This window comes from Aspergillus lentulus (genome assembly GCF_001445615.1).
Source record: "Aspergillus lentulus DNA, contig: Alt12, strain: IFM 54703, whole genome shotgun sequence".
Taxonomy (NCBI): Eukaryota; Fungi; Ascomycota; class Eurotiomycetes; order Eurotiales; family Aspergillaceae; genus Aspergillus; species Aspergillus lentulus.
The window spans coordinates 4,078,827-4,099,883 of record NW_028322115.1 but is presented as its reverse complement, the minus strand read 5'-3'; the positions used below and the strand labels follow the sequence as shown (position 1 = coordinate 4,099,883).

The 21,057-nt window shown below is 49.5% G+C and overlaps 11 protein-coding genes across 11 annotated transcripts; 5 read left to right on the top strand and 6 right to left on the bottom strand.

Annotated features, from left to right (window-relative positions):
- Positions 1-472: 472 nt before the first annotated feature.
- On the top strand, positions 473-1,466 carry ALT_7281 (putative AhpC/TSA family thioredoxin peroxidase; the record flags this gene model as incomplete). Its single annotated transcript, XM_033557174.2, has 3 exons — positions 473-498; positions 736-1,059; positions 1,130-1,466. 3 exons carry the CDS (start codon positions 473-475, stop codon positions 1,464-1,466), a joined length of 687 nt encoding a protein of 228 aa, XP_033413065.2.
- Positions 1,467-3,740: 2,274 nt separating this feature from the next.
- Positions 3,741-4,076, bottom strand: ALT_7280 (uncharacterized protein; the record flags this gene model as incomplete). The annotated part of the gene is made up of 1 exon (XM_089600218.1): positions 3,741-4,076. One exon carries the CDS (start codon positions 4,074-4,076, stop codon positions 3,741-3,743), a length of 336 nt encoding a protein of 111 aa, XP_089455680.1.
- Positions 4,077-4,313: 237 nt separating this feature from the next.
- On the bottom strand, positions 4,314-5,157 carry ALT_7279 (putative MFS-type transporter C1399.02; the record flags this gene model as incomplete). The annotated part of the gene is made up of 2 exons (XM_089600217.1): positions 4,314-4,701; positions 4,772-5,157. The coding sequence occupies 2 exons, from the start codon at positions 5,155-5,157 to the stop codon at positions 4,314-4,316; spliced, it is 774 nt and encodes a 257-aa protein (XP_089455679.1).
- Positions 5,158-7,009: 1,852 nt separating this feature from the next.
- ALT_7278 (uncharacterized protein) lies at positions 7,010-7,228 on the top strand (the record flags this gene model as incomplete). The annotated part of the gene is made up of 1 exon (XM_033557176.2): positions 7,010-7,228. One exon carries the CDS (start codon positions 7,010-7,012, stop codon positions 7,226-7,228), a length of 219 nt encoding a protein of 72 aa, XP_033413067.1.
- Positions 7,229-7,808: 580 nt separating this feature from the next.
- Positions 7,809-8,717, top strand: ALT_7277 (pyrroline-5-carboxylate reductase family protein; the record flags this gene model as incomplete). Its single annotated transcript, XM_033557177.1, has 2 exons — positions 7,809-8,358; positions 8,413-8,717. The coding sequence occupies 2 exons, from the start codon at positions 7,809-7,811 to the stop codon at positions 8,715-8,717; spliced, it is 855 nt and encodes a 284-aa protein (XP_033413068.1).
- Positions 8,718-9,267: 550 nt separating this feature from the next.
- ALT_7276 (Dabb family protein) lies at positions 9,268-9,757 on the bottom strand (the record flags this gene model as incomplete). The annotated part of the gene is made up of 3 exons (XM_033557178.2): positions 9,268-9,400; positions 9,459-9,687; positions 9,739-9,757. The coding sequence occupies 3 exons, from the start codon at positions 9,755-9,757 to the stop codon at positions 9,268-9,270; spliced, it is 381 nt and encodes a 126-aa protein (XP_033413069.2).
- A 707-nt stretch (positions 9,758-10,464) lies between these two features.
- Positions 10,465-11,634, top strand: ALT_7275 (ankyrin repeat domain-containing protein; the record flags this gene model as incomplete). The annotated part of the gene is made up of 1 exon (XM_033557179.2): positions 10,465-11,634. One exon carries the CDS (start codon positions 10,465-10,467, stop codon positions 11,632-11,634), a length of 1,170 nt encoding a protein of 389 aa, XP_033413070.2.
- Positions 11,635-11,744: 110 nt separating this feature from the next.
- ALT_7274 (DUF1115 domain protein) lies at positions 11,745-12,617 on the bottom strand (the record flags this gene model as incomplete). Its single annotated transcript, XM_033557180.2, has 1 exon — positions 11,745-12,617. One exon carries the CDS (start codon positions 12,615-12,617, stop codon positions 11,745-11,747), a length of 873 nt encoding a protein of 290 aa, XP_033413071.2.
- A 574-nt stretch (positions 12,618-13,191) lies between these two features.
- ALT_7273 (putative aldo-keto reductase (AKR13)) lies at positions 13,192-16,067 on the bottom strand (the record flags this gene model as incomplete). The annotated part of the gene is made up of 9 exons (XM_089600216.1): positions 13,192-13,469; positions 13,522-13,623; positions 13,676-13,862; positions 13,936-14,114; positions 14,721-14,836; positions 14,911-15,459; positions 15,512-15,581; positions 15,644-15,837; positions 15,898-16,067. 9 exons carry the CDS (start codon positions 16,065-16,067, stop codon positions 13,192-13,194), a joined length of 1,845 nt encoding a protein of 614 aa, XP_089455678.1.
- Positions 16,068-16,708: 641 nt separating this feature from the next.
- ALT_7272 (Zn(II)2Cys6 transcription factor domain-containing protein) lies at positions 16,709-18,382 on the top strand (the record flags this gene model as incomplete). Its single annotated transcript, XM_033557183.2, has 2 exons — positions 16,709-16,749; positions 16,798-18,382. 2 exons carry the CDS (start codon positions 16,709-16,711, stop codon positions 18,380-18,382), a joined length of 1,626 nt encoding a protein of 541 aa, XP_033413074.2.
- Positions 18,383-18,751: 369 nt separating this feature from the next.
- Positions 18,752-20,652, bottom strand: ALT_7271 (uncharacterized protein; the record flags this gene model as incomplete). Its single annotated transcript, XM_089600215.1, has 5 exons — positions 18,752-19,024; positions 19,089-19,825; positions 19,876-20,182; positions 20,231-20,274; positions 20,328-20,652. 5 exons carry the CDS (start codon positions 20,650-20,652, stop codon positions 18,752-18,754), a joined length of 1,686 nt encoding a protein of 561 aa, XP_089455677.1.
- Positions 20,653-21,057: the final 405 nt, after the last annotated feature.

The window sequence follows — 21,057 nt, the reverse complement described above, 5'->3', positions numbered from 1 at the left end:
CAGCCTATATCTGATTATCCATGTTGAAGGGACCCCGCAAAGTAAATCTGACAGATTGAGCTATGACGTCTATCTTAACCTTTCAGGCGCTAACCCGTTCCTGGGACAAGGGATGGAGAAGTGGGATATTCCATGGCTCCTATTGGCTGCGTTATATTCTACAACAACCCAACATTTTGATCAAATCATCAAATGCAATCAATATCCTTGGCCAGCTCTAGCAAGGTCCAGACCCTTCTCCCCTCCCTCGCCTCTCCCTCTATCTACACAGTATCCCCTCCCACTCTTTCTCCCTCACAGTCTCCGGCTGAACTTCTTATGTCATGTTTCCAAACTTGGTCTTTTCAAATATCAACTTAACCTGGTTCCTAGCTATAATCGAATAACCAGTCATCGATCTTGGTTCCCTTTTATACTTGTTTAATCGCAGTGATTCTCCGCGGGCTTTGAAAAGAATCAATTCCCGCTCACAATGCCTGAGGAAGTGGCATACAAGCCGTAAGTTACCCACCCTTCCATGTTTTTTGTCTGATGATCCGTGCTTGTTTCTGTGACATTAATGTGACATTATATGTCTCCCCTTTTCTCTCCTAGTTTTCCCTTCTTTTTCCTTGTGTGCCCTACTTGTTGATATTTGGTCATCATTCGTCTCTGATAAGATGACGATCCGCAATGATTAGTCGATGTGCTGCTAGTCCCTTGGACAATTTTACCTGACTATGCCACAATCTACAGACTCCGCCTGGGATCCAAAGCCCCCAACTTCCAAGCCGACACTACCATCGGTCGTATCGACTTCTATGAGTGGATCGGCAACGACTGGGTCATCCTCTTCTCCCACCCCGAAGACTACACCCCTGTCTGCACCACCGAACTGGCAGATCTGGCCAAGCACCAGTCCGAGTTCGCCAAGCGCGGCGTCAAGCTGATCGGCCTGTCCGCCAATTCGATCGAGTCGCACGATGGTTGGATCAACGACATCACCGAGATCGCCGGCTGTACGTTGACGTTCCCGGTCATTGGCGATGAGGATCGCAAGATCGCCCATACTTATGATATGTGAGTAATCTCTTCTCTCGTCTACAGTCTCTGTCGGGCCTGGCCACTAACAAACTGAGAAATGGAACAGGCTCGACCACCAAGACGTCACCAACGTCGACGCCCGCGGCATCGCCTACACGATCCGCTCCGTCTTCATCATCGATCCCAACAAGGTCATCCGCCTCATCCAGGCCTATCCGGCCTCCACCGGTCGGAGCACAACTGAGCTGCTCCGTGTCGTGGATTCCCTACTTGCCACCGACAAGTACTCTGTCAACACCCCCGCCAACTGGGAGCCTGGTGACGATGTAGTCGTCCCCGCGAGTGTCGCCGACGAGGAGGCGCAGGCCAAGTTTCCATATATGCAAACTGTGAAGCCGTATTTGCGTTTCACACCATTAGCTAAGGAGCATATTGTTCCTTAGCATCTTTCCCAGCATGAGGTGTTATTCTTCCACCGTAGATGTTATGTCTGATTTCTCCATTCTCGGTGACTTGGACCGATAAGAAGTGAATTCTGCTATGTGGGACAGATGTGCGAGGCTTCAGTTATGAGAAATGTCATTCATACACGTAATAGTATGAAGACATTTCTGTCTATGTTTCAAAGCTGTAACTAGCAGCATAAGGGAACTTTCTCCCTCTACCTAATTAGAAATCGACCTCTTGATCATCAGTGTTTTAGTTTACATTTGTTGTTTTCGTTAGAGCTGTTGTTATAATAGTATTCCTGATATTATGATTTGGGTCGATCCACACTATCTGATCCAACCATGTGGATTAAGGATTGATCCACAGGATTGTGGAGAACTCAGATCCAATGTTCCCAGTCAGGTGACCACAGTATCCTCATTACTACCCATGTTTCTACGGAGTAAGGCTGGATGATAATGGAAAAGATATGACTATGTATGGCTTTTGAGCTAGAAAGTGGCCTTTCCACTCTGTGTATTGCTGCTGTATAGGAAGTTAAGAACTGGTTAACCTTACTTAGTTCATCCTAGCAACATTTATCTTACTTTTTGTGAGATGAGGTTGGTGCATATATTATATTTATAAGGATTAGAGCGGAGTATTAAGGATAAGAGAAAAGAGATGAGAGAGGTTTTTAAATCTGGCAGCACAGCCATACCTCTACCACTGTAATATATATCTCTGCATCCCACTGCATCAGGCCCTACATAGCAGTGGTACTCTTACCCTAATGGCTAAAATAGATGTGTTAGCCCAGTAATCTATCCACAGAAATCACCTAGCTAGTAATATAAATGTTGTCTGATGAGGACACCGCGGAATGCCCCGGCACCCGGCAATGTCCATGGAAGACCAATTCGCCTTCGAATTTCACCTAGGTGAGCTCCAACTACGGCCTCTATATGCGCTCTGCTCCATCTCAGAGACCCGATAACCTGCCAATACTAGGAGTAGGAGGGAAGTGTTGCAAGTGCTACTCCTGCATTCCAAACATGAAACTATTTCCACTGCACTCACGGTCAAAGATCCGCTACACAGCTGCTGGCATCGACCTCTTTCTATTTAGCAAGTTAGGAAATCTTAACTTTGCAGTTTTTTGATGCTGCTGATCACTCTGAGGCGTCCTTTTCGGGTTCCAAGAAGTGAGTATCTTGTTGACTGAATCTATCCCGAATAAACCAAAGGGCACATGCAGCAATGAAATATATCGCCAGGCTCAGAGACAGGATAACAGATGTAAGGATAAATGGTACCTGTGAGGCAGCTGAAATGCCATTTGGGTCAGACAGGTGCATGCCGAAGAAGGACCAAGTGTTAGATTAGTCGCAAAGGCCGCAGTGCTTCACGTACATGAGCAACTACAGCATAGAGAAGGACTCACTGTCACAAGGCCCATCGGAAGATAGAACACGGTGGCGACAGTAAACACCACCATATAACGGTTTTGCCGGCCACTATTCTCAGCCAGAGTGGTTCCTTTCGGTGCTTCTCTCACTAATGTGGCATTGAAAAGCTTCAATCACTCCATAAGAATTGATGACCTTTCGGGCAGCTATAAGCGGAAATGACTTACGCCAGCTCGAAGACCCTTCACTTCCTCTATCTTCCTCTCGGTGCGATCCAGCAGTGGTCGAAATCTTGTCTCAATGGAGGCAGCCACAGCGGAGAGGATCACATTCAGGCAATTTCGATCTTGTCTGGAGATCTTTTCGGGTCTTTCGGCCGATAGGCTCCCATTGATGTCCCAATATAGGTCGTTGAAGCCCGGAATCGTTTCCTTAATCCAATCAGTGCATATTAGCCCTAAGGCTTAGTAATATGCAAGTTTTTATTTAGAGGTGTGCACGTCATTGTGTCCCTCCACAAGCTATTCAGTGAACCAGCAGTTGAGCAAAGATGTAGGACTTGTTTCAAACACCTGTCTTATCATCCCTGGCTCGAGATTGGGTACCGGTAGAGCCGGACGTTTCATTTATCAATTCAGTTCGCAATGTCTGATTCTGAATGCCGAAGCTCATGAGCAGTCCAGCAGCTGCAAAGCAAGCATACAATATCCACATACGACTTAGGCTCTGTGAATACGCCTCCCTGACTATCTGCGCCTCGCCAGGGCTTAGCGACCTGACCAGAGCCACGTTCGCGGCAGCATTCTGGCCCGAGAACGTGTTGGCAATATCCCCATGAAGAAGCCTTTGAAGCATGCCTTGACGTGACTGCATCTCGTTTTAAAACATGACCCCGCCGATCACGATTGACACAGAGGTAGAAAAACTCCGGATAAATCCAAAAAAGGCCGTAGCTATGGCAACGTCGTCGTGGTGCACGAAAGTCTGGAGCGCGATGAGGGGAGGTTGGAAGACGAGCCCCACGCCGAGCCCTCCAAGTAGCTCTAGGCCGATAATAGCGGAGATGGTCGACTTATCGGACAAAAGGGTGAACAGCGAGAAGGCTAATGTGGTAAGAGCCATACCGAGATAGATCAACGGGAGATACCGACCGGTGCGGCGGATGATAAAGCCAGCAATGACTCCCGTCACAGCCTGGATGACGGTCATTGGCATGAGGAGAAGGCCGGATTGAAGAGGTGTCAGGGAGCGGCTGGATTGAAAGTATAGTGGAAGAAAGTACCAGGACGAAACATTGACCTAGATCCAACAAGGTCGGTAAGTGTCAGTGAGTCTCTCTCTGACTGAGGGGTGTTCCTGGCCTGTCCTTACAGATCCATGCATGAAGCAGACAAGCAAGGACGCATTGTTGGAAAGACGTCGTAGAATGCGCATTGGGATCAAAGCCTTCTCCTAGGATATGATCTTCGCTTCGTAGACCACGAAAGCCGCCATTGTGAAGCCTCCAAACACGAGAAGACAGATCACCTTGGCGGATTTCCATGAGCTATAGACACCCCCAATGTTTAGACCCAGAAGAGACATGGTTGTTAAACCGGTGACGGCCAGAGTCCCTAGCCAGTCGACTTGTCGCAAGCCGCTGCTGATTCCCGCTTGTCTCTCACGAACGTGGTCGAGGCAGAAGAACAGAACAACAAACGAGACTCCGCAACAGGGAAGGTTGATCCACCAGTTCCAGCGCCAGGAAACGTACTCGGAAAACGCACCTCCAGCAAGAGGGCCAATGCCACTGGCAAGTCCCCATACGACGCCAGTCAGCCCAAGATAAAATCCTCGTTCTCTACCATTTAATAGCCTTAATCAGCACCGAGTAATCCAGTCTCCTATATCTTGTGGTAGGCAAAACAGACCTTTCAGTAAACAAGTCACTAATGCAGATATTCACCAAAATCACTATTCCGCCAGCTGCAGCACCTTGAATCGATCGGCCTGTTAGCATCATCCCCGTCATGGTGGCAGCCGCACAGATAATCGATCCAATCGCAAAGATGAAAATGGCGAGCAGTAGGATGGCTTTACGTCCCCAGATATCTGACAGTTTTCCCCAGATGGGCGTCGACGCAGCGCTGGCCAGTTGGTACGCGGAGCCGATCCACACATAGCTCCGTCCAGAGTGGAAGGAAGACACAATTGTTGGGATTGCAGTGGTAGCAATAGTAAAGTCAAGTGCCGCTAGGAAGAGACAAAGCTGAATATCAGATCTCAGTATAGAAATTGACCTGTTTTTGCCATGCATGACGAACCAGGAGCGAGAATAGGGCACCACTCAACCGGATTTTATTTCGAGAACTGTCACAAGATGGGTGGACTATAGCTTGGCTAATAGATGTGGAATGCTGTGGCCGCTGCTCTGCTCCAGATGTGTTTTGGCAATGAAGGACAGAGTGGTGGATGTCTGCATTTCTTAATGGTGGCACAGAGGTGAGGGGTAGTTGGTCTCTTGAAGTGGCTGCCTTAGATGATGACATTTGGAAATCCATTGCTGCAGGGACGCGGAAGTCTATAGCATGATAAGCTTAGATGTTGATTCATATCTTGGAAAGCAGAGACAGAGTAAGGTGGGACTACTTATTTGGCTGTGCTGGCCGAAAAACTGGCGGTGTGCCTGATAGACGTCTCTGCAGGAAATACACACCTCATCTGCTAAAGAACCACCTTGAATAAATCAATTGGATGACAATTACGGCAAGCCATTGAGACAAACCAAAAACACGCCTGTAGGTATTTCAGTATGTCGGTAATTCATGGTGTTGTGCTGGCAGTAAGCACCTAACTATTCTTAGACTTCAATTTCCCTTCCCTTAGGCGTATTGAATGATTTGAGTCAACATATAGTCAGGACTTCAATCGCCATATCGTAGGGATATTGAATCCCCGGTCAGAGTCAATTCACGTTTGACATACGCAGCAGAAGCTGTGAGCACATGGCTCAGTAATAGGAACGGTATTTTAAACGACTCTCCGTGCCGAAGAGTAGAGCAATCAAGAAGATGAAGCACCATTGCTCTGTATGGCATGGTGATCTTCCTCACTCGGGTGAGTTTCTGTAGCATCACATGATATCCATCTGTGTCAATGAGGTACTGACCACCGCGTTTCAGCTACTCATCGCGTCAGTCTATCGCCTCTATCTCCGTTCGCTTGCCCGCTATCCCGGCCCTTTCCTGTGCCGCATCAGTATCCTACCAAGCCTGTATTGTACCTGGACAGGAGACAGACATTTGGTCGTCAACAAGCTGCACAAGGCCTATGAAACGCTATCTCAAGGACATTCAATGCGATTGCAAAGGCTAACACGTTTCCATGGCAGACAAGGTTCTGCGGCTCGAGCCCAATCTGATCTCGATATGTACTCCGAACGCCATTAGAAGTAAGACACCGACTCCTTTGCGATGACAGAAGTACTTACTCGAGTAGCCGTCTATGGTCCCGGGACCGGATTTGAAAAAGTACTATATGCTTGCATTGCGGCCTGCAAAGTCCTTGACTCACACTAGCCAGGGGAGGATCTATTTTCCAGGGCCAAAGGAGAAGCAGCTTCTAGTCGTATGTACATTCTCTAGTGCGCATCCTACACTCGCTGTACCTAATGGCTGGCACAGAACCAGGCGAGCACAACAGATAAGCGCGTCCATGCCCGGAAGCGACGGATTATCTCGCATGCGATGAGCGAGGCAGCCATCCGCTCCTATGAGCCCACAATTCTGGACAAGACACGGCTGTTTTGTCAATTGGGTCTCGGATCCTACGACCTTCAAGGGTCCTCATAAGAATATGTCGTGGCGGTTCTCCTTTCTCACGTACGATATCATGGGCCTTGCTTGCTCTTTCGCCTTGACGCTAACCTATTGTCCATTGCAGCCGCTTCTGGCATCAGGTCTTTCGCTGGCCAATGCAGAAGTACTTCCTCTTACGTGTGTCGAGATGTTCTGAGGTTGCCTCGTCCTTTCCTAGTGGAACGGTATCTGAATATCACATGCGTTTTCGCCATCTCTGTGTTTCTGCACCTCGCGATCGATGGACGAGCAGGCATCTGGCTCCCTTATAGTGGCGTTGTACGATGCTTCCTGGTTCAACCACTTGGCATCATGATCGAAGACGCTGTGCAGGAGGCATTCCGGCGTTTCAGGGGTAATACCAAGCAGTGCAGTACCCTCTGGACAAGGTTGATCGGGTATCTCTGGGTCTGGGGATTCCTCACGCTGGTGGCGCCGCTCTACAATTTCCCTCTGTTTCAGTACCAGGATCCAACCAAGAATGGTGTTCCGTTCTCGGTCATCAAGTTCGTTCGCGAACTTTCGGGGTGATGACACCTCTCGATTATATGCCGACTTCTATGTTAAGATCAACATAATCTACTGCTCCACTGGGCCAGACAGGCTCCAGAATGCAGCGACTATGGATCCACCCTTCTAGTGTCACTCCATACAGATCTAGAAGAATCCCATAGTCGGGAAGTCCAGTCAAAATAGCAGTGATCTGTGTTCAATTCGTGCTGGTGCAAAAACTTGCATTTGATGAGCAGAGCAGTGGCATGTATCTAGGCTCATTGATAGTATACACTCTTATCAATGCATGGAATACATAGTCACATGAATAATTGCACAGTCTGCTGGACAAGTTGTCCAATATCTGGAAAGATGCCGTTCAATCCCACTGTACTCAGTAAGGATCAAATATCCCCATATGACTGTGGTCTAACCGGGCCGGCACCGGGAAGATGAACAACCCCCGCGTTTCCGGTGGGGCCAGACCCCTCCCGCCGACATCGGGCCGTCCTTGATCCGACGCGTCTGCAAAGTTGCATCATTTATCTATCTGGTGTCCAGACTAGAGACTACAGAGCATTCAGTCTGTTACATTACACGTCAAACTACATATCCCAAAATGACATCCTTACAGCAGAGCAAACTCGCCTTCATCGGCGGTGGCAACATGGCCTCGGCCATCATCGGAGGTCTCGTGAGCCAGGACATGAACCCCTCCAACATCACCGTCTCCGAGCCATGGGATGTCAACCGCGAAAAGATCGCGAAGATGGGTGTGCAGACGACGACCTCCAATGGTGAAGCTGCAGGCAACGCAGATATTGTGGTCATTGCCGTCAAACCTCAAACCACCAAGAATGTCTGTCAGGAGCTTGCCGCCGCCTGGTCACAGCGCACATCACTCCCTGTGGTTGTCAGCATTGCGGCGGGTATTACGCTCAATAGCTTGAAAGAGTGGCTCAAGACGAGCGATGGCCGGACTGCGCATATCGTCCGCGTCATGCCCAACACGCCGGCTTTGGTCAAGGAAGGCGCATCGGGACTTCTGGCTAGCGACGATGTGACGGCAGAGGAGAAGGATCTTATCGGAACTCTACTCCAGACCGTTAGCAAGGCTACCGAGTGGGTGGATAAGGAGGAACTGCTAGATGTTGTGACCGGTCTGTCCGGTGAGTATCTTGGAGGCTCCACTGCAGATGACACATAAATCTAACACTGACTAGGATCTGGGCCTGCATATTTCTTCGCTATGGTGGAACACTTGGTTGCCAGCGCCACTGCTCTGGGTCTCTCCAAGGAGCAAGCCACAAGGTTGGCGGCTCAGACCTGCCTGGGTGCGGGCAAGATGCTGGTCGAGTCGTCGGAGGAACCGGCCCAGCTGCGCAAGAACGTGACTAGTCCAAACGGGACAACGCACGCCGCCCTCCAGACATTTGAGTCGCTGAATTTCAAGGATATTGTTGACAAAGCAGTACAGGCGGCCACATCTCGTGCGGCGGAGCTCGGAGAGACACTTGGGAAGCTCTAGACTGGTTGGCAAGGAGAAAATTAATTCGCATCCTAGGAGGAGATTCAAGACATGAATATTAAGAATGAGTCCTAATCCTTTTATGCGCTATGCCGATTCAAGAGCGAGCCGTCAACGCAGATGGCCCGTCATTTTGGCACTTAGCTTGGTATAAACCAGTCACTTGTCTCGACAACAGTTGGTTCAAGAGAAACGACGTGTATCATGTTTTTATGTTTCAATCAAATGATTCAGTTGACCAGACCACCTATAGCCATTGAATGCCTGATATTTTATTACAGATCTCGGGTGGGATGCTTGTCGGCCAACAATATAAATATCGGAATGTAGCCTATGTTCTGTCGTATACAGCCCCCGGGGCAGTTCCAAAACTACCGCAGTCCATTTTAGCGTCGGAGGTCAGGCTATACGATAGCAGAGATTATCACTTATAGTCATTGTAGTCCTCTCTGTCAGCCATAGTTCAGATCTCATCACACTACACAATCTGGCAGGTACTACATCTAGATACTTGAATCAACCCAATCGCATCTCAAAAAATAGACAAGATTTATTCCTTCGCAAGCCCTTGTGTAAGTCCATCAATTGGCAAGAAATTCCACATATACTCGTCCTCCGGCGCCACTTCAAAGTCAAATCGGACGAGATCCTCCTTGTAGGGGAACATGTATGTACTGGTTACCCTATCTTTTTGTCAGCGTCGCCTGGTCGCTATCGCGCGCCATTGCTGGATGCACATACCAATGGTGCTCCTTGCTGGCTTGGTACGCTTCCAAAGCTTCCCGGTTCTCGTGGAAGCTTAGCAGCGCAATCTCAAACCCTTTGCTTCTCTCGATTGGATCAGTGATTGACGGCCCGCCGACGACCAGCCGGTGACCCTTGACACAGTCGAGATCCTTGAGTTTCTTGAGTTCGCGGACAAAGGTATCCTTGTGCTCTTGCGTCACTTCTGGACGGAACTTGAACAGGACTGGATTATATGAGTACGACGTATTAATTGATCAACTGGAATTGCACTGACCCATATGTACGATCGTCATTGTGGCGAGTAATTGTATGACGCTCAGTTGGGTCAATTCGGACGGAAGTGTTGGTTGCGGGAGGAGATGAAAGAGTAAGGGTGACTCACTAAAATCAGTTCATCTCGGTCACTCTCCGCATCATCTTTGGTCCTGATGTCCGCTCTCCCCCGGTCTGAATTGGGACGCATGCCCCGGACTTTGTTATCCAGCTATACTTCCGGTCTTCTACTCCATCCTCGCAATTCTGATGCTCTCACTCTGACATGTATCTGAGATGATTTAAATATCCGTCCAGGAATTGAGACGTCAGAACAGGGACCGCTAAGTTAGCAATACAACAAATTGACAACTACTGTAGGTAACCACCGGAATATGATCCTTCATACTGGTGCCTGGTACCTACAGCAAGCCACTGAAGGTTCTGATGCTCTCATGGACCCAGAAGTCTTTTTCACTATCTAATGACCCCTTAATAATTATTTCGCTTCGCAGCTTAGTCTGGATTACGGGCAGGCAACCGATACTGAAAGGAGTATAGCACGTCTCAATTCTTAGCTTTTCTTTCTTCGAGCCCATTTCACTTGGCGCATCACTTTAACTATTGTGGTATCTTCTCCACTGGTTACAAAATCTATTTCTTATGAATACCTGCCATGGGGCATTTCATCAGCAGCCCTCAACATTCCCGATACATCATAACTGAAATTTAGGTGTCAAGGAATAGAATGACACCAACACTCCTCAGCCTCCCAAGCAAGCTCATCCAGGCCATCGCGGACCACATCCCCTCAGAGCATGAACTCCGCTGTCTCGCTCAAAGTCACCCCCAACTTGACAGCATCCTAACCCCCTATATGAAGGCCCGCAAGGACCGCAAAGAGCGCAGTAATCTCCTCATCTCCGCCATACAAAATTCCAAACCGCCCCAGCTATGCCAGCTCCTGCTTCGTGATGGCGCTGATCCCGAAGTGAGGGTGCGGACTGAACAGGGTAAGACGGCGCTCCATTTTGCTGCTGAGACAGGCCAGACCGTCGTTGCGCGCTTGTTACTGTTGCATAAGCGTAGCCTAGTAAACATCCGCGATGGGATCGGGCGGACGCCTCTCATGTCCGCTGCGGAGTGTGGGCATGAATCAGTGGTGCGGACACTGCTTTCTGCCAAGTATGGGCCTGCAGATGTGACTCTGCGCAGCTGCAACAATCGAAGTGTTCTCTGGTATGCTGCCAAGGGGGGCAATGTGAAAATTGTACAGACGTTGCTGGATACCGGGAAGCTTGATCATAATGCTGCGGACGATGACGGCGTGACCCCATTTGCATGCGCGGCGAGTGAGGGCCATTGTGAGGTTATGCGGTTGTTGCTGTCCTTGGAAGGGGTCGATCCAGCTTGTCGCATGTATCAAGGCAGGACACCATTATTGCTGGCTGCTGAAAACGGGAAGGAGGAGGCTGTCAAGTATTTACTGAGTCTCGGGGTGGATGCAGACTCAAAAACTGGCCATCGGGAAACCCCATTACTGATGGCCGCCAGGAGAGGTCATCCGGGGGTTGTGCAGCAGCTGTTGGTTAAGGGAGTAGATCCAGATGCTGCTGACGGTCACCGAAGAACTCCGCTGATCGCAGCAGCTCCTCATGGTCATGCGGAGGTCGTTGAACTATTGCTGGCAACAGGCAGGGTGCAACTTGATGCAAGAGATCACCAAGGGATGACACCTTTAATGTGGGCAGCCAAATTTCAACGGACTCCTGTTGTGGAGCTCTTGCTGTCAACCCGCCAGCTGCAGGTTGATTTTGATTTGAGCGAGTTGAGGAAGGGACTAGGGCTAGTTGGCCCACCAAGGTTGGATCCGTCTCTTGTCAAGCTTCTCGATGCTTATAAGAAACGTGATGCATGATTGAAACCAGTCTGCTTCTTGAAGGACCACCTTGACTAGGAATAGTGCTACAGATATGATGGACTTGGAGGTAACACTCCCAGAGAGCCTCGGAACGTTAATGACTGACATCAGAATATCACCTTGTCAAATGCTTCATGCAACCCTCGCGTCTGTAGCCATGTTTCTAAAGCCTGCATGTCGCCCCGATTGGCTCTGTGGCCACTTCGTTCCCCTAATGAATCCGTGATTTCCTCCATCCCAGAGAACACTCTCTCAACATCCTTCGTCTCCCGATATCTCTCACTGACCTTTTTCTGATGGCTGGGGATATCGCCCCAGGAGTGTGTCTTGATGAAGCTCATATAAGCATCAATGTCCGCCGACGCCCCCTCTAGACACAACACACCAGGTTTGCCAGCCAACACGAAGCCTGTGAGAGAATAATCAGGGGCGTGATTAACCAGATCGTTTCGTTTTTCTCGCGTTGAGAGAGACGGGAAATAGAACCAGACTCGGACGATCGGCCCGGAACTGCTCTTGGTGGTCTCAGACTTTGAAGCCCGCTGGGCTTCGAGAAAGCGCAATCCTTCATCCTGGACGTATTCAAAGGCCTCAAACAGGTCATCTGACGGCATTCCAGCGGCCAGCGTAGCCAGCTCAGCTTTAGACATCCAATCTGGCTGTCGCAGTGAGTAACTCAATGACGGCGGCTGTGCTATATCTAGAGCATCACATTGGACCGGGATTGATATGTTGACCTGTATTGATTTTTCTCCCCCTGCAATCGGCAAACAGACTACAAGGTGTAGCGTTGAAGGAATTCCGCAGGGCACTGCAGATGGATCCTCGCACCACTTGCGGAGTTTCTCAATGCATTCAGTGGTAGACACAGGTATGTCGATCTCTCCAGGAGAAGGAAACATGGCTGTCAGGAGGTCAATTGTGGATAATTGAGACTCCATCAGGTCTGGTGGCAGCAGTGATAACTGCTTTTGCGCCATTTTTGGGGACTCAAGCCGCGGACTGTATGAATAGCTCTTTGAGGGGCCGTTGCAAGATGTCCTGGAGTTTAGTAGCCGTGATTGATTGGCTAGGTCAACATTCCAGGACAGGTATGCGTGTTTGGACCTAAAAAGGAAAGATATCACCCCTGGCGCACTTATTATTGGAAAACACACTAAACTTGAAATAGGTTAACACGTGACTGTGCAGCTTAGACTGGTTTGGATTGGGTTAAGGGTTGGATCCACCACTGCAGAACAGAAAAATGCAGATCCATGCACCATGTACTTTTTATGTATAATTATCCTTCCTCTTCTGCTTCTCATAATATAGCTCTTGTAATCTTATATGTGCCTTGATTTACTCTTAATAGAGATTATAAAACAAAAGCACTGATTGCAAGCATCATTCCTAGCTACTGTTCACCTGTAGCACACATGGCAATTCAGACAGAATTAAGCAGGAGGAAGAGCATTCTTGCCCAACTGCGACCCCTGCGCTCGAGTCCAGACCCAGTCGCTCACAGCGCTAACATATGTTCCATTCTGAAAGTATAGACCGAGATCCGGGCCGTTATTGGCGAAACTGCCCCGCTGGAGTGATGGTTGGCTTGTCGTAATAGCCCTTGCCGTGGTCCCAGCAGACCTGCCAGATAGTGTTGTCCAAGTTGACAAAATAGATACGCATATAGATGGAACTGTTGCCGGCTCCGAAGCTGGTGGCGGCAATGGCGGTACGTGGAGGTGCCTTGTCAAAGATTGCGCTGAGGTTTGGGTACCAGCCTTTGTGCGGGTCGTAGGCTCTTTGGACGCGTCTGAGGTCGTCCGTTTGGAACCAGATCCTGTGTATTTCTTTTATTAGTAAGTGTTTCCGTATTCAGGGTTGCATATGGAGGTGGCGTACCGGATGCTTGGGCCATTGTAGTCAGTATAGCGGAAGGAGGTGGCTCCGATACCAGTACCGGGGACGCAGTTCCCAGGTTGGTGCCCTCCTCCCAGCCGTTGCCTAAGTTGCAGGTTAGAAAAAGACATCAAGAGAAACTTGTGATTCGACACACCATTCCACATGTACTCCTGGATTGTGTTATCTGACTTCTGGACATAACTCCGCAACTGCAACGCATCTGTTCCCGCCAGGAACACAGCAGCAATGCCAGAGTAAGGCAACTTGGAACTTGGCACCGCCCAGGCCGCCGTTGTACCATCCGCTTCCAGAGTCGTAGGCAAACTCCTTGAGGGTATATCCTTCAGTGAGGGTTAGACACGGATCTCCATATGGTCAGTCCGGAGCAGAGCCAATGGGCAGATAATAACATACGTTGTTCAGCTCCTTGGAAGTCGCGGCGACAGGGCTGCCGAGCTTAGCCTTGCCGATGACATTCTTTTCGGTGCCGTTGGCCCAGCTACCCTCACAGAGACTCTCGGGAATACTACCATAGACATCCTGGAGGTAAACACGGAGACGGTTGGTTGAATTGACCGCGGCAATCCGGGTGCCTATGTTTGTCAGGTCGAAACAGGAGGTCACTTAGTGGTGCTTAGACAGACCTATTAACAAGTTCATCTGCTTCTTACCATTACTCTAATAGATATTTTGATAATAAGCATGTTTAAATAAACACAGGAAGATATTGACTCGTATATGCTGGATGGATAGGAAGTCAGCTGGTATATTTTCTACTACTAGCAGATACAAAATCATGTCCAATGGTCTGTAATAATATAGGGCGGTGTTGAAGTCGTCACCATAAACCACTATAGTCTCTTGCAGATCACTCTAATGGATAGAAGTTTGAGTTCAAGTATAGCTGCGGGAAACACATACCATAGTCTAGTCAAAGGATAAAGAATAATACACAGAGTAGGTTAGTTTCAGCACAAGTGAATTAGGCACAGATGTGGATTCTTATTTAGCCTCTGCATGATTTTGACATATACGCCAGACCACTGATCTGCATTATTATTAGATGGGTGGCCCACACTAGGTTGTCTATATTTAGATTCCATAGATTGCTGCAGACATTCACCACAGAAGCCAACTCAGATGCTACTCTAGAGTCGGATCGAAGAGTAATCCTGGATATCATAGCGCTACAAATGTACAAGAATGGCTCCTTCTAAGGCCCCAGGTCAAAACCATCCCAGAATGCTGCTGATTGGCAGGGGTGACTTGTAGAACACGATCGATAACGATATCAACCCAGTAAATGATTCTCCGGCTATTCAACATGGATCAGAGTAAAGCTCCCATCAGCTCTCCTCGACAGTATCGCGATAGAGATACTCCACGAACTGGTCCGGGACCTGGCCGCCAGCCATTTCGTTCTGCTCCGCAAAAGTCCTGATCTCGGCCTCCTCCGTGTCCGTCAGGGAAATTTGGAGGGCACCCCAGTTCTCCTCCAGATATCTGACCCTTCTCGTCCCTGGAATGGCGAAAATATCGTTCCCTTGTTTCAACAGCCAGGCCAGTGCCAGCTGCGATACAGTACAACCCTTCTTCTCCGCCAGTGACGCGAACTGACTGGCAACCTTGACGTTGCGCTCACGATTCTCCTCCAAGAACTTGGGTATGACTTTTGGTCGCTTATCTTCACTATTGCCGACTGGCTCACCCCTGCTGAAAGTGGACGTGATGACCCCGCGGCCAAGGGGACAGGAAGCCACAAGCGCCACCCCCAGTTCTCGACAGGTTGCCAAGAGGTTTGTGCCTGTTGGGCCCTCGATATCGCGTGAGAAGACGCAATACTCAGTTTGGACAGCCACGACATTGGCGATCTTGCATGCGCGCCGGAGAGTTGCGGAAGACACGGATGACACGCCAATGTGCTTGATCTTGCCTTCTCTGTACTGAATAAGATTATGAAGCTTCAACATTGACTGAATTGGTGACTTACGCCTGAAGCTCTACCATGGCTCTCATGGTCTCCTCGATGGGAGTCTGGGGATTGGGACTGTGCAAATAGTCTGGGGTAGAAAGCTGGTTAGCAATACTGGCCTCTGTCAGTAGACGGGGTTAAGGCGCCAACAAAGGTCAATCGAATCGACCCCCAATCTTTTGAGGCTCGCATCACAAGCTTTCTTGCAGTATTCGGCAGAGCTGTTTATCTCGTGGGGTTTTCCTCCCTGAACAAAGCCGAACTTGGTCGCGAGAAAGATCTGGTCACGCTTTCCGGTTCGTCGGAACCATTTTCCCAAGAGCTCCTCATTGTCGCCGTAGAGACTTGGCAAGTAGAGTTATTAGCAATTAGAGCCTACTGATTGATGCTGCTTGAAGACTTACTCGGATGTATCCCAAAATGTCTCTCCCAGCTCGACGGCACGATCGAGGACCTTGAATCGTTCTTCGTCACTGGGAATGGAGCCATAGACCCAGAAGGACATTCCCATCAGACCGAGCCCCAGGGCCGGAACAGTTGGCCCGTTTTTGCCCAGCTGGCGGTTGACAACCATATTGGAATTGATAGCAAGGCGCGATAAGTGAGGTTATATATATATATACGTTGACGGAATGGAACTGGATTGATCTGTTTCGGGATTTGGGAAGGTCGACCAAGTCGGACTCATGCTGGATACTTATAGCTATTGCCTCTACCTGGAACAAGGAAGAATCGAGGTCCTTCCTACAAGACAGTGCTGCAATCCATCGTCTGAGCCGTGAAGCGCAGCCTTCGCTAACAGTTGCTTTCAGTATAGGGAAGTTGAACAGCCAATGGGAGTACAATATTGCCGAGTGAGCCTATTATCTCAAATGACCAACCAGCGTAAGGACAGAGCAAAAGATATGTCTCACTTGATCTTTTGGAGAATGGCCATAACTTCCAGTCTGCCCTGGTATCCCGGGCACCCTTTCGGGATGGGCCATGACACCATTATTATTAAGGATGTCCAATCAAGCGTAAGTACAGCCGAGTAAGCCAACCAAAACCTTTCAAAAGCTCCACTAGTGGAAGTGGGTGGGGTTTTTCTTGGCTACCTAAATGAGTGCACGAAGGATCTCGTCTCACATCATCTTAGTCCTCTGTTACCTGCAGATTGGTGGTGAAATTGCAGTTTACCGACCGAACAGACAGCTGGGAGTGGCTACGCGGCGCATGGGTAAAAGAAGAGTTAGGACCGGCTGCCAGACATGCCGGTAAGTCAATGCCGAAACCACGCCTGCGTGTTGCTGAGGTCTTTCTAGGATTCGCAAGGCCAAATGTGATGAGGCCTATCCGGCATGCCGTCGGTGTCTTTCCACCGGTCGCACCTGCGATGGATACGGCATCTGGGGTGGCGGAAGCTCCAGCAGGACTACGAAGCCTTTGGCTGTCACAGAGAACTCTGCACTTGTCATTAGACCAATGTCGGATTTTTGGCTGTCTGCTAGGACCAACAGTGAAGAGGACCGCTATCTTCAGTGGTTCAAAGAGCGCACTGGGTCAAAGATGTCCGGTTCATTTTTCTCAGAATTCTGGAGCGGCTTTGTCATACAGGCCAGTATGAGCGAGCCCGCCGTGCTGCACGCCGTCCTTGCCCTGAGTTCGGTCCATCGGCAAGGCATCCTGAATGATGGCGGTCTCAAGGCAGGGGACGAGGAAAGGGTAACGTTGACCCGGTACAGTAAAGCGATCAATCATCTGCAGCCTCATTTCAAGGCAAAGGACCGGACTGCCTTTCGAATAGCTCTCATTGTCTGCGTTTTGTTCATTGCGCTAGAGCTGCTCAGAGGTCATTTTGTATCGGCGCGAATCCACCTTCAACAGGGCTTAAACCTCCTCGAAGGATCATGTTTGTTGAAAAGAAAAGGCGACCTTTTTGTAGTGAATAGTCAAGAGTATGTTGATGACTGGATTGTGCAAGCACTGTCGAGGTTGCACATTCAACTCGAGCTACTTAAGCAAGTCCACCGGGGTTCTTCCCTACGGCTGCAGATGCCCTTCTTGGAATGCAAATCATCGACATTCCCCTCCGTGAAAGAGGCGTGGTCCTGGCTTCACCACCTGATGGGAACAGTTTTTCATTTGAATGGAGAAGTTCGTGAACAATTCTGTACAGGGAGCAGTTCCCGAGCAGAGCTGCTCAAACATCAGCGATCTGTCCATGACGATCTTACCCGGTGGCTGAACACTTACAATACCACGATCCAGACTATGAAGGGCAGTATGCGCAAAGACCAGGCGCAAATCTACGTGCTGCTTCGTACATATCACACTATGATAACTATCATGGCGGCGACCTGTCTTTCGCCTGGCGACGAGATGGTCTTCGACCAGCATACCGACAAATTCCAGGAAATGATTACCATGCTGGCACAGCTCTGGAAATTCCTCTCGATGTATTCCGCTTTTGGCTCTCGGCCGACCCAGTTCTTCATGTCGCGGTCGATTGGAGATCTGGGCTGGATTGCTCCACTATACTATACCGCCATCAAATGTCGTGTGCACCGGTTTCGCCTGCACGCTATCCGGCTCCTGGAAGGCAGCTTCCACAGGGAAGGATTCTGGGACTCACAGATCCTGGCATTCGTGGCGCGAAAGGTGATGGAAATTGAGGAGGGCGACTTTTATCTCCTTCTAGATGCGGTGGATGACTTTGAGCTGCATTGCCCTCCAGGCCAGGAAGATATGCTGTTTCCGCCATTGCCCGAATCCTGCAGACTATCTGATGTGGAAGTGAGCCTGTTAGGCGATCCTGTCAGTGCAATTTCAATCCTTTGCAACCCGAGTCGCCACAGAACGGATCGCAAAATGTGTGTTGCAAGTTACGAGGTCGCCTTCGACCGATGAAATGGAACTACACGTCTTCAAATGGAGCTTCAGCAGCTTCACATAAAAGGCAACGTCATAAGATCATTGGTGGATATGATTCCGGTGATACCGTAAGAGGCTCCATTGAGTAGGCACGGGGACGAGGTTGGTCTCGATCAACAATCCAGACATGAGGCTCATTCAATATCTCCCGTCTGCCTTAGTGCTTAGTTGCATAGCGTGACTAATTATCATAATCATTGGTGGAATAACCTATGTTACAATGGAAGCATCACCGACAGAAGTCCCATTATGGTGATATCCTGGTGCTCGAATCTATCACATCGTCATCAATCGGCACAACACCTGCCGGGAACAAGTACAGACTATCGGCACTCAGGCGCTGCGTCAGACCTTGCCAGAAGCACTGTCTCGTCGGCTCCATGACGAGAAACTCAGAGAGCGGAAGGTTCCTCTCTTTGGTGGTGGGGTGGGGTCCTCGTCCTCCTTAGCCATCGGTGCTGGGCGCACATTATCGTTCCGTTTCTTATAGAGCCACCAACTGGACATGACAACCAACGTGAGGGGCACTGTTATTGCAGCCCATAGCCACCATACTGATGCCGATTCAAACCTTGTGTTATCGCCACCACTGTTGAAGCTACCGGCGCTTAGGATTGTCTGTGAAACAAAGATCAGAAATATCACGATCGACTCCCGCCTGCAATCGGCCTGAAGAACTCACCGCTATGAACGTCCCAGGTAGAAAGACCATCGTCAGCGCAGCAATCGCATTCATGCTGGTACTATCTCGTTTCATACTCGCTGCCAACTGGATGTTACTCGCTGCATCCTGCTGCGTCACAAGGTTATACACCAGGGCCATCGTGCTGTCTTTGCGGTTCTTGTAGTTGAGAAACCATATCTTCTGCTTCTGCATGGACTCAATAACATACGTGATCGAGTCAGATGCGCGCTCAAACACCCGAGCGGGGCTGCCCATGGCTTCGTGCAAGCGAGCATGCGTCGTGCGGATGGCAGTTGCTGTGATGATTGCGACATCGGCATTTCCCAGATGCGAGTCAGCGTTTTGGGAGATGATTTGCAGCTCCTTTGTCAGTTCTCCTAGCTTGCGTCGGTCGTTCGCTTCGAGCCCCGCGAGATGGTCGTCGACCTTGTTGATCTGGCTCCACATGTACCGCCGGAATCGCTGGGCATGATATTTCGAAGCCTCGAAGGATAATGTGGAAAGAATAACGGCGAGGTCGAATGGATCGTCGAGCAGGATTCCTACCCGTTGGTCTGCAGGCGCCGTTTCGATGGTAAGGTCGAAAATGTTTTGCAGAGCTTGGATACTCGAGTCTCCTTCCTTGTGGGAGATGATATAGGTCGTGAGATGCAAAGCCGCGTTATAGCGGAGATATACTGATAGAGGTGCCCCTTGGAAGTGCAAGTTCCAGCGGGGGTGTTGACAGTAGAAGTCTGCAGATGTCAGCAATTCGATTCATCGTCCAATGTCTGACGCAACAGACCACAAGCTAATATGTTACTATTGCTATCGGACGTCCACCGTGTTTGCGGCGCCCAGTAGTCTGGTCTCCCAAGCAAGTTCATAATGAATGACGGATCAGCGTTCAAGTACTTGAAAAGCTCCATCGTGTTGTCTTGAGTCATGGATATCCGACTCGCAAACGAAGTATGCTTCTCTGGTATGAGAGGTACGAAGCTATTGACTGTCAGTGGCGAAGGTGCCAAAAAGTCTGGAACGTACAATGCAAGTAGCCTCGAAGGTTTTGAATGTCCAAACGGTACATTCGTGTGCGAAGCTTTTGGAATATTCTAATCTGCCCATCAGCTCCGTTGGCCCGGTGGAACAAATGCTCCTACCTGAAGGAGTTGAGTCAATCCTCTCGAGTCGAGCGTATGCCATGCTTTGCAGTATCAGCCATCGATCAATAACTGTACGATTATCGTTCTGACTGACATGACGTGTTTTCATTCACATCCAGACACATGATATCGGTCTCGTCAGAAAAGTTCCGGGGATTCTTCAAATGCGTGTCATGCTGCACCGCTGGAAACACATCCTGGAGGGACTGGAGGTTACCGAGAGGGTAGTTGCTGCGGTCTAAACTGAAGTTAAAGTCGAGATCCTTCGCTTCCAAATCGCTTGCTTGGGCGTGACGAAAGATATCCTTCATCTCAATCGAATTTCTTCGAGGAAGCACCTTTGTCTGCGAGAATGACGCCTCCAACCGAGAGAAGGTGGCATCTTCATGGTCGGTGTTTATGGGCTGCTTATCGCCCATTTTGCTGGTGTGGACCTGCAGTTCTGTCTGTCTGAACAATCTTAAATATTGTCAAGCAAGTGGGGATCTTGTCGTCTAGACTCCAGACTATATCTGCCGACATTGTGCAGAAACGGCTCCTCTTCTTCCCACAAGGATGAGCCTCATCACTGGGCCAGTGCGCTTGAACTCGGTAGGGATTACTCTGTCCGGCCAATCTGACATGCGCGATTCATCTGAATGGTGCTGGAAAGTACGCCACCAACTAACAGATTCTCCTATCTGGCCCAGCTGCCTCTCAGCTGGTCATGCCAAGAGAGAACTAATATCATCCTGTTCTCAGCCTAGCGAGTTAGCCTAGAGTAATAAACATCTTAGGAAATCATATCTTCAAATTCGGAGACATCGGATCTGCAAGGATGAAAG